General features: G+C 36.8%; 1 protein-coding gene across 3 annotated transcripts in view; it reads right to left on the bottom strand.

The window, feature by feature from the left end:
- LOC137396237 (uncharacterized) overlaps positions 1-11,071 on the bottom strand; it is a 33,920-nt gene extending 22,849 nt beyond the window's left edge. For 2 of the 3 annotated variants that reach the window (XM_068082420.1, XM_068082421.1), the window contains exons 1-8: positions 10,920-11,071; positions 9,034-9,102; positions 7,056-7,204; positions 5,824-6,001; positions 5,655-5,729; positions 2,492-2,689; positions 1,005-1,070; positions 307-435 (exon numbers count right to left, since the gene is read on the bottom strand). In XM_068082420.1, the coding sequence (XP_067938521.1) occupies positions 307-435; positions 1,005-1,070; positions 2,492-2,689; positions 5,655-5,729; positions 5,824-6,001; positions 7,056-7,204; positions 9,034-9,102; positions 10,920-10,974 (919 nt within the window). In that variant the 5' untranslated portion in view covers positions 10,975-11,071. The remainder of the gene's footprint in view (positions 1-306; positions 436-1,004; positions 1,071-2,491; positions 2,690-5,654; positions 5,730-5,823; positions 6,002-7,055; positions 7,205-9,033; positions 9,103-10,919) is intronic. The other variant, XM_068082422.1, reaches the window with a different exon arrangement.
- Positions 11,072-12,323: the final 1,252 nt, after the last annotated feature.

The raw sequence follows: 12,323 nt of genomic DNA, 5'->3' as shown, positions 1-12,323 counted from the left end.
TTTAACCTCTACACACAAGATTAAACTGTTCAGAGAATTCCTTCATGTCAAGACAATGTCAGGGTATGACAAGTGGTGTGTCAGCGTGTAACAGGTGGTGTGTCAGAATGTAACAGGTGGTGTGTCAGAGTGTAACAGGTGGTGTGTCAGAGTGTAACAGTTGGTGTGTCAGAGTGTAATAGGTGGTGACAAGGTGTAACAGGTGTTTCAGAGAGTAACAGGTGGTGTGTTAGAATGTAACAGGTGGTGTGTCAGAGTGTAACAGGTGGTGTACCAATAGAGGTTTCCTTTGTGAATAATACTTACTGTAGTCAAGGTTAGGTCGAATATATGCCCGACATGTTGCACAACATTGCTCTTCATAAAATGACGTGTAACAATTTGATGAGTCAAGATTACAAGAAATGGTACCACTGTCTTCACATGGAACAGCAGCTGCAATATAATAATAATAATAATGACTGAAATGGCATCTACTGTCATTTCAAACATGATAGTGACACTTTTAAGAGCTGTATAAATTGTTTGCACCTCTTCCAGTATTGATAACTCAAATAAAATCTATCAAATCTTTTCAGTTTGAAAAACAGAAAATTATACATATATGCCTTAAAGCTTTGTTGAGAGGATGTATAACATATTCGCTAACCAAAAACAATATACATACATGTATACAGATTAGAGTTCAATAAATAATACAGTGGCTATGTCTAAATGCCATTTATCTGGTCAGACCACGAAGCAGCAAGCTGCTCAAACAAGAAAGGCAGAATCAGCATAGTGTTAACCTACTAATTACGAATATGACTGAAACAGGAGTGTTGATAACAAGTGTGGTCCTAAACCTCCTAGCAGTGCTGAGGATACTTTGATAATAAGAGTCACTAACAAACTATTAATGGACAAGCATCAACATATTAAACAAGCTCGGTTTAATATCATTATCAAAGTTGAGCATCGAATCTATCAAACATGTCTATAAGTGAAGAGTCCAAACAACTTACTAGTTTCTATCATCATATTGCAGGTATCACAGCAGAGGTATTGATTGTCACCCATTGAGCAGTCAGCTACAAACAGCCCATAGTGTGCATTACATTGAAACAGCGGCTTTTAAACTGAGAGACAATGTGATTAATTAGCCCAAAGACAATACGACACACAAAAAAGATGAAGCATCGGTAAAAATCAAACACAGTCGATGAGCAGCATGTATACGCCCATTCTGCCACACTGAACAGCAGCGTGTGTTCAAACAAGTCTAGGCAAACATTTGTCACAGCTGTCAATGATGAAAAAGTCAATTTATAATTCTGCTCAAATGAGAAAGCAAGCTTCGTTGGTCCAAGCAATGACCAAGGGCCTTTCTTCTTGGAGCTCGCTTTCTCTAAGCAAAAAAAGATTATCTTACGGAGGATACGTAACCAATTTCTGCTAGGTAGAAAATCAGTGATCAGCACAAGTGCTGAAGGCAGCGATTCAAGTGTCAATGATTTAAGCGAGTGTCTTTGCTGCTATCACTAGAGAAGGTTCCATGTATCGAATCTCAGTCTGTAGTTCGTAGGTCAAGCATTTTAGACAAGTTTAATCATAGTCTATAAATATGTCTACAACCCTCAATTCTCTATCGTGACTCCTCTGCAAGATTACCAACATTTAACACACTCTTGTTCAACTCACTCGATAATTCCTGAATTATGTCTTCTTATTTTTGTTCTGGTAACGAAAAAGATCATTTTGTAGAGAATTACTAAAACTAATAAAAAGTTATACTTAAATAATACTACACATATTGGCAGTCAAAAAGATATTTCTCACTACTATGTTTCACTATTCAGCTTTGAAATTTAAAACTCAGAATTTTTAACTTTAGAGAATGTTTTGACTGATTTGACCTATTTTAATGTTTGCTGCTTGAATGACATTCAACTAGAAGTTAATCACACATGAGGTTCATAGCGCTGACTGTTAGGCTGGTTCACACTATATCATCAGTATGTCGGGGTTGTCCTCTCAGCGGTTATTCATCAAGTGCACTGTAAACTGATGACGTCGTTGAGGTAACATGGATATGTTGGAAAGCTGCCGAATTTTCTGATAGGTCGTTGAGCATCCACAACAGTCTGTGCTATGTGCACCACTTGGGTGATGGTGATTGGCTGTCGTGGATTGTTTGATCTATATTTTTTAAGACAGTTGCTGCGAGACTAGCACCGGTGTGTCATTGTTTTAGCAACCAGATTGTGTAATGAGAGAACGATGTCGAGCACTATTTAGTGATGTAAACGCGAATGGGTTAGTGATAGTGTGAACCTATTAGCACAAAACATCACCGAAGGATTGTAAGATTAATGCCAACATTCTGTGCTATAGTGTGAGCCAGCCTTACAGGCCGTTCACACTATAGCGCAGGAAGCTATCTATCAGGCCTGTGCTATAGCGCAGGCTTGCTAGATACATTAAGGATTCCAGTAATGTTATTATTACATACCCAGTTGAAAGTCAGCCACGCAATGACTTGCTCTGTCACCGTATGGACAGTAACTGACATTATATCCAGCCGAAGCTCTTTGTTCCAAGAACAAGGCACAAGAGGCACAACACCGTTGTCGGAGGTCTTCATTGTAACAGGTGCTAGGAACACTCTCTATTGTATTGGCGCAGCTCGAAACAACGTCTGTGCATAGATCTGAAAACAAAAACAATTTGTCAGCCAAGATGCGACAGACTAGACACTGATTGAAAGACGAATAAACCGTCAAAAGAAAGTCTTTGAAAGCAAGAAGTTCAATGATTGGTTCTGCGGCGTATAACTACTATGACTTCTGGTAGTTGAAGGTCATCAAAAAACATCACACAAATCTTTACTATAATAAGAGAAGTGTTCATAAGTCCGGAGCCATGCTAAGAACATTGAGAAAAAGGCTGCTTTCAACAGGGTTTGAACCATCGACTTATAGCTTGGTGGACTAACACACTACCACATGCACCAATCAACCACCTTTCCACACTAAAGAATAAGTGTACACATAGTTATTACACCTCGTACGGCGCACAGGTCTACAAGAATACTAGTTTATATAAAAATGAGACAATCAGTTTATTTGAAATCGTTTGTTGATTGAAATAGAGGAAATAGATCATTTCTCATTGATCTCTGGACCATCAGCTAATGTCTTTGTGCTGTTATATATGAAGCTGTCACTGATGCAATGATGTACACATTCTACTACTAGTTATAAGATGACGGCTGCTTGGAAGTAAAAGCTTGAACGACACTAGATACTTATACCTTAGCCCAGGCATCCACAACCCATCTGCAGATAGTGGCATAACTCACCCGAAGTGTCACATAAACTCTGAAAACTCGGGGAGTCTTTATAAGTAAGCATTATTATTGGGCGATTACGGTAAGCAATAACTCTATAGTCTAAGCTGCAGCCAGTCAGGCAGATAGAGTAATGATAGTCCCCTAATAAAACAATAAGGATCTTATATATTGTATCTAAGGCTATTTAGAAAGTGTCTTGAATTTTTATAATTAAATGTACAGTAAAAATCTTATTTTTGAAATGAATTTGTTCCGAAAACCGCTTTGTATGCATAAATAAAGTTCGTAAGGAATTTTGAAGAGATTTTGCCTTATAAAACGCCCCTAAGGGACAGCATAATATTTGTATAACTTACGAATAATGTTTAAAACCTGTAAAAACATGCTAAAATTAAATTACTACATAATAAATATAAGACATACATAGAAAGAAAAAAGAACAGATAAATAACGTATAAAAACTACGAACGGTTTGTTTGTTTAACCTTGGTGTTGGCCCACTAGGCTGGACATTCATCGAATTTCACAAATAACTGAAACTGAGTGAGACGCATTGTGCAAACCCACAAAAACCAAAGGTCTCAGCAGATGGTAGAGCAGCTCAAAGGTTGACTTGCAACAAAATTCACATTGGGCCTACAGTTATTTGTTACCAAAAGATTCACCATGTCTTACTCTGCTGTGTTGTAGGTGCAAACTATCTGGAAATGTGATTACAAGCTCTTAAAAGCTAAAAACGATCAGTTCATCGCAGCCATCACGAAAACGCCGTAGATCGGAATCCCTTTCCAAAACGGCTCAAATGGGACATGCAGTAACTGAACAAGACGGCTTCTGTTACACTTTTATGCAACCTCATTCGTTGAAATATTTTCACAAATATACTTCACGCAATAAAAAAACCATGTCTATTGTCCTTACGCATCTATTTCATCATCATTGTAATGCTGTCGCTTTGAGCACTGATATCTTCAAACCTACCGTGAAAAACTTGATTAATTTGTTAACCTTAGCGAATTTTAATCTTAAAGGTTGACTTGAAACGAAGGAGTGCATATCCTCCTCTGATAAACATGACGAGTCTGCCGGTCACTTGTGTCAGTCGAAAAATGCTACAAAAATTATTCGCATTGTTTGGCAGGAAGTAGAGGTCACACGATCAGATTACGACAAGACGATTACGACAAAACCAAGCCGAAACAAAACTGTAAAGTAGCGAACATTTATATTTGATACGGGCTTTTCAGTGTAACCCGAAGTGTTTGTCATAAACTAGTGCTACGAGACGTTTTATATTGAGCATTTCATAACATCACGTGTCAAAACCGTAACCAAAATTATTGAAGGCGTCATCAAAATAAAGAGATTTCAAACTGGTGGCTGCGATTAACTGTTCGTTTTTAAACTTTTAAGAGCTTATTGTGACATTTCCACATATTTTGCACCTACAACACAGCAGAGTAAGAAATTGTGAATCTTTTGATACCAAATAGCTGTAATGTGAATTTTGTTGCAAGTAAACTTTTAAAATTGCCACTTTCAAACTGAGCTGCCCATCTGCTTAAAAGGTCAGCAACACGTTTGGTATTCAGAAGCATATTGCAATCAATCTTTCATTAATTTATTAATGCATATGAGGTATGCAGGTGAGGTATGTATATGGGGTATGCATGTGAGGTATGCATATGGGGTATGCATATGAGTTATGCATGTGAGGTATGCAATTTTAATGATATGTCATATTTGTGAGGAATAATAAACAACAGCTTGCTGTTAACTTAGAACTGTCGCTTGATTCGTCGGCAAACTCTGTTATCAATATTGTACAGTATTTATCAATTTTCTTCAAAAACCAGAATTTAATCACAGCCTAGATCCAGGCTCACTTCATACCGTTAATCAGGGATTGAGAAGTGCCCATACCATAAAATGCTTAGAAGTTTCAGCTATGCTAACCTACCACTTGGTGTATAGCAACAGCCTCAGCTAAATGCTATAAACTTTATTTATTCCGTAAAACAATGATGGAAATGTTGAAAGCAATCAGGAGAAGATAATTCTGAGTTCGCATGTATATTTGAAACTTCATGATACATGTAGCTGATTGCACACTTGTGAGAACAAGAGAACAGAAGACCAAAATGAGCAAAAAACCTCAAAACCTTTTGCTAGTTGAATTCATGTGTCACACTAGATTACAAAAGCCATTAGGTGTCTGTCTAGGAAAGTTTCTTGTGGGATAACAGCAAAGATGACAGAAATGTAAAGGAGGTAAGAAAAGAGGGCATAAAACCATCGATAGAAGTCACACGCGTCGACTTACCAGGAACTTCACTTTGGGTTGGGAGAAAGGTTAAGCCGGCTGTAGTTACTACTGGTACAGTTGTCACAGGCTCAACTGAGGAATATAACGCATGCATAGCGTTAACCCGGTTTAACGGGTCAAGTTTTATCAGTGTTCAACAAGTCAGTGATAAGTATGGTATACATACCTGGTCCACCTCCTGTTGTAGTCTCTGGAACTACAACTGTCACGTTCATTATGTCAGGAGTTGTGCCAGAGTAACACGATTCGCAACACGTTTCATCATAATCAGCTGAGATGCCACACCCACTTTTTGTGCACATAATGTCCAAATCTCCATACAGACATGATGAGCCGAGATAGTCCTGATAAAAAGAAATAATGTAAGTCTGCAGCAACTTTGGAATTAGCGTAGTAGTGACCAGGAGTTATCTTCTATCGAGACTCAAATAAGACAACTCAGATGAAATAGTCCGTTTACAACAAAGCAACAAAAACTTTGGTTAGAATTGCAGTTGGATGAAAGGTACAGCAAATCTTCGTGCTTAAGCTTAAACCGTGTATAGGCAGCATTCCAAACTTTAAAGTCTGTTTTGTAGCTACAGGTGAAGGTACTGGGATAAGATGGGTGTGGCTTACTACAGTAGCCTGTAGTAAGCCACACCCATCGTTTATCTATTCTTTAACACACCTTATTTAACCTAGTCACCTGAGTCATCCGCCAAGTTGATCGTTTCTGTCTGACGTCATACGCATGCATTGACTGACGAGGTGGCAATCAAACGATGAGTGTTCTCACTTTTTGCGAGGGGATGCATTAGGCCTTCAGCAACTTACTGTACAATAAACTAGTACCGAAGCAGTGAGCACATTTTGTAACACACGTCATCAAGAAGGGCAAAATATGAAGTTTCAATTTAAGTTATGAACGTACTTTCGGAAGCTACCAACCAAAATGCTGCTGCGGTTTTTGCATCAGCGAAAAGTGGCCCGACAAATGAAATCCAGTGCGGGAGAAGTCGTATGACAAGGACCACAACTAATGACCTCATTATATCAGTACAAATACTGGATATCTCCTAGCGTCTTGTTGATTGAGTTATTTATAGAACATGCGCATCCTAACGAGTACCTTAACCTTACCTTAACCTTGAACCTAGTAAGAAGTTTACGGATATAATTCTTAGACTGCTTGTATAAGCTGCACCCTAAACTTTTAAACAAAATTTTAGGTTCACAGATTTGGCTTTTACACAAGGATTTATGGTACTTATTTATTTAGTAAATATTTTATGTAAAATTTATAAAATTAAAAAATTAAAAATGACCAAACTTAGTAGATGAATGTGAGTTTAAGTCAGTGTAACTCATTCAACAGACGCAAAGGAAGAAAGAAAAGCTTATAGAAGCCTCACTTACCTTTTGATAGTGTTTGCACATCTGGCAGCACCTATTTTGCACCTCTTCCTGATAACATGAGTCAGCAGAATAGTCTGAGTAACAGTTTGAAGCAAAGTTTGAACAACCCGCTAGCTCATTGCACTTTGTGCAACAAACCGCAACAATCTCTACAAAAGAACGCAACTCCATAAATGTTTGCGTCTATAAACTGGATGTCAAAACTCTGTTAAAAACTAAAGCCTCAAATAACAAACAAATCTGTGTAAATATTGGAACCAATGCATTAGGAATGAGATAATCAATTAGATAAATGAATTCTATGATGTTTTCTGTTTCACGCATGAGTAAAATAGTTGTGTGCGCATTGAGAGGAGGTGTTGGAGCTAGAGTTTTCAGCTCATGATTGTTCTAGAATACGGCCAAGCTCACCATGTGACCTACTTATTGGAACTCAATGAGCACAGGAAGAAATAACTCTGTTTCGAACACACTAAATTTACTACTAACAATATAATTTAATGTCAAAGGCATAAAAGCACTCAAGAGAATGAATGAATCAGTGAACAATTTGAAATGAGATGAAAGGAAAACAATGCGTATCAGACAAATGAGACGGATATAAATTAGAAAAAGGAGAGAAAGACGGCGTCACGCACTGGAATAATAAGAGTTGCTCCCAACTGTGATATGTGAGTGTTTGTTCTACTCATTGTCGGCTATGAATAGAGTTTTTAATGACCCAAATACCAATTCTTCTGATTACACAAGCATGCCACACACTCGACCTACTTTCTTTTTACCAACCACTATGGCGACCCCAGTTAGGTTCATATGCAGAGTGAGCAGCTAAACATGACACAAATATACTAAACTTTTGTATTATGGTTAGACAGTTTTTAATGATGATGTTTTTATTTACTGTTTTTTTATTTATTATTTATTTTGGTGGCACCATATGTAAAACATTTTTTCTATAAAGATGCTTATGAAGTGCTCAATAATAAAAAATATAAAAATATTTTGATGAGAAATAGGGTCAAATCGTGTCACATGTATATTACCCTGCAAGAAATACTGTTTTAATACATTTTTGTGCTAAGAAGAATTTTATTTATAAACATTTCATTATCATATATTATTAAACAATTACAAATTTTCCATTTTTTATTTGGAGTCAAAGATTTTTAGTATATAGTCTGCCATCTTCCTTTTCATGCTAGCTCTTCATTGGACTACAAGCCTTGCATGTCACAAATCAATATCATCTTATTAGTTTAGAGTCTTATTAGTATACCTTGATTCAAACATTCACAACACAGTTTGTACTTTTTGATTAGCACGTTGGATGACAGCTGGCCACTACAACTGATTCCAACACCTGACCTCAAAAACTGACCACTACAATTGACCACAACAGCTGCCCGCAACAATTAACCAAAACAACTGACTACAACAACGGACCATAGCAACTGACCACAACAACTGACCACAACAGCTGACCACAATAATTGACCACAACAATCAACCAAAACAACTGACTACAACAACGGGCTACAACAACTGACCACAACAACTGATCACAACAGCTGACCACAACAACAGACCACAACAACGGATCACAACAATGGACCACAACAACGGACCACAGCAACTGACTACAACAGCATACCACAACAACAGACCACAAAAACTGACCACAACAACGGACAATGTCAAATGATGAATGGCTAATTATTTGATTTCTGCTTCAGATCCACTAGTAAGATTTTATTTTTCTTTGTATTTAGTACAAATTATTGTGATGATTTAGTGTTTTTTATTATTAAATCATTAAAAGTGCATCCATAGACTAAGCTGAATCTGTAAAACAGTAGCATGTTTGATGGGCACAACAACTACTTCCTGACTGACCTTCACATCTACACATATAAGCGCAAAGACTACTTTAGGTCATAAGATCTTACAACTACTGTGAGGTGGGGACGGGGCAACTTACCTGCTGTACATTGAGCTATATTGGTTATGGACGGACAGTCTCCGGCTGAGTTACCACATTCTTGTCCAACTGCAGCATATAAAATTGAAATGAAGTATTGGACTAGATGATAAGATGTATAGCGCACGCATATATCTTACATATAAGCTGTATAGCGCACACATATATCTTACAAATAAGCTGTATAGCGCACGCATATGTAAATCAGTTTTACTATAACAAAAGCTGTGTCCATCCGAAGCCGTTGTTGGATGTTGAAAAAAGATTGCATCACACAGGATTTGAACCCCCAATTTGGCTTAGTCACCAGGTATGCTACCATTTGCACCACTCAACCATCTTGCTGCATTCTGGAAAAATTGTGTAGATGTTTATTACACATAACGATCTATCAGCGCACGAGACTATCAGTGTGCTGATAGTAATAACAAGTTTTTACAAATATTACTAAAAGTACTATAAATAATTAAATAAATAGTAAAATATATGTATTAAATACATTATTATATATTTAATATATATATTTTAGTATATGCCAAACTTATTTTTATAAACAATAGTCTATTAGAGAGGATCTTGTCATAGTAAAATATAAACCAACTCAAAGGGTGAATACATGTTGATGATATGTAGTTCAAAGTCTTCTAGCTGTATAAGATAAAGACCACACCTAATTGGAAATACTTAGAATACATTAAAGTGATAAGTGCTGCAATTTCATTATCACTCTCCTGCCTTACGCACGCCTTGTTCATAAATTCAATACAAGCACATTGCGCTATATATTCATATCGCCACAACTTTTGTTATAAAAGGCGTCTTGCATGCCACACCCTTGTCATGTGCGGAGTCCTTTACAATATGGCATACTATAGGTAAAGTTGTGTTGAATTGACAACTAACAATGCTAGTCTGCCGCAAATCAATACTATTACTAAACTCCACCCAAAGTCTGAATCAGATGCTCATACACTATAAATATAAAACTAGTATGTAATAGTTATGACGAACTAAAAGGAACAGGTGGCAATACCTAATCCCATGTACAGTGTTTAGATGTTAAAGCTTTATTTGCCCTTCCATCTAACTGTTTCTCACTCAAAAACAGCCAATGAATGTTTCTGCCAAAAGAAATTATGACGCATTTGAGTTTAATCTTTTTTATCCAGCTCAGTCATAAGGTATTCAATATGTATAGTGAAAAAGCATTTCAATTTTGATAGATAAAACTCTGAATGTGTGTGTTGAATGACATCATCTCAAAGTATCAAAAGTGTGGTAATCACCATGTTTTCATTGCGCAGATTATACAGATTTGGAGTTGTGCACACGTTGAGTTACCGTGCGATAAGTGTTTCAATTGACATTCGTATGATGCAGATGGAAATGGGCGTTATGTTAAAAAGACAAGGAATTCTATAACAGAGATCATAGCGGCGCACTCCTGTCTCATCAAACCGAAATAGGAATGACTGAAGCATGGAAAATGTTTAAAATGGAATAGCTTGCGCAGTATTTCTTGCAAATCATTTGTAAGTACAATTTCCATCTTTCACAAGCATGAAACACTTGATAAAAGTTGGTGAGTAACAAAGTGCTTGAATTTTGGGACTTCTACTGTTCCCATGTTGTGGATGATGCAAAATTGTGGATTATATGCGTCATGGAAACATAATGATAGCCTCAGATGTTGCAGTTTATTTGGTTTATTACAGAGAAATACTGGCTAGTTTGTCAACTTCATTGTAATGACACTCATAACAATATTATAGTCTGCATTATAATACTCGATTGAATTTGAGATATAAATGTTAACATGAAATAAATAAAAAAAATTTGTATTAATTGATGGACCACACCCAGTTTTAGCTACCAGCAAACCTTACCTGTTAGAGATATATACGTTAGAGCTAGAAGACAGCGTCTAAGAAGGCTTGCCATGCTGTCGCTGATGAGTTGCTTGTGACAGAGCACCTGTCTCTACTCGCCTTTAGTACCTCGATTCTTAGCTCTGAGTGCTGACTCCGTGACCGCACCCTATTTCGGAAGGCGCAAGCTTTCAAATGACTAGAACCGTGTCGGCTATTCAGAAATGAGTCGATACGATACGTTCTCTTTACACAAACGTCTAGCGCGTATTGTTGAGAGGACAATGGAGAAATTCGAGTGTCAACAATGTAATGCAATTGGAATGAGAGCGGCTAATAACTACCTTCAACTCATGAATGGATGAATAAAAGAAGAATGAGTCTCTCTACATAACTGATACCAAACATGAAAACATGGTCCGTTGTCAGCCAGGACACTTGCAGTACATGTCAGTCAAGATACCTGCACAACATGGCAACCAAGATACCTGCAGGCATGTCTGCCGGGATACCTGCAGTATATGCCAGCCAGGATACATGCAGTACATGTTAAGTCTATAAGCAGAGCAATATCTGTAATTTGTAAAATCCTTAACGACGAAAATCAAGATCACAAACAACGCGTTTTAAGAGCGATAACATTTAACATGACCTATATAAAAATTCCGTGTTGATGATTGGCTAATAAGAGATCTTATATTTATTGCTCATGGACTCTTTCATATACATTCACTATATATTTATATGCGACACGAATGAAGCACCGGCTCGATTCTGAGCGGTTCAAAAAATGATTTCATTCAAACACATATCTCTGGACAGGGTTATTCTACAAAGACAAACATGACATCATATTGTAGCTGATGTTTTAGCTTTTCATTAGTCTTAATCTCATTTGATCGACTTTTTTGATGCGATCACATCTCTCCAAGTCTGACTAAGAGCTGACACGCATAACAATTTTGCAACACACATTGAGATGATAACAGTGCAATGGCTAAACTCTCGGTTAGCCAGAGCAAGGAAATGCAAAAATTTGTTATACCCAAGCTAATAACATGACTCTCTCAGTTTATTTATTTTAAAAGATATTTGAGCTTTTTATGTTTTTGTTTGTTGCCTACATTTTCATAACAGGTGCAAAAAAGCTACATTTTAACTATCACAATTTATCCTTACAAATACCCTAGCGAGTACAACTTGGGTAACCAAATGTGTTTTTAGTGTTCTTATGACACCATCATATGTTTTAGTTTAAGAACTTTTTGGAACTGCAGCATATAATTAATTATCTTTAACTCCTCTGTAATATTATTATATTAACAACTTTTAAAACAGTTTTGTTCCACTCACTCAATAATTCCTGAATTCGCTCTTTTCATTTTTTTTTGCTTTTTTTGACATGTAATGAAAATGTCATTC

Source organism: Watersipora subatra, chromosome 5 (assembly GCF_963576615.1).
Source record: "Watersipora subatra chromosome 5, tzWatSuba1.1, whole genome shotgun sequence".
Lineage (NCBI taxonomy): Eukaryota > Metazoa > Bryozoa > Gymnolaemata > Cheilostomatida > Watersiporidae > Watersipora > Watersipora subatra.
This window is presented reverse-complemented; position numbering and strand designations above follow the sequence as displayed.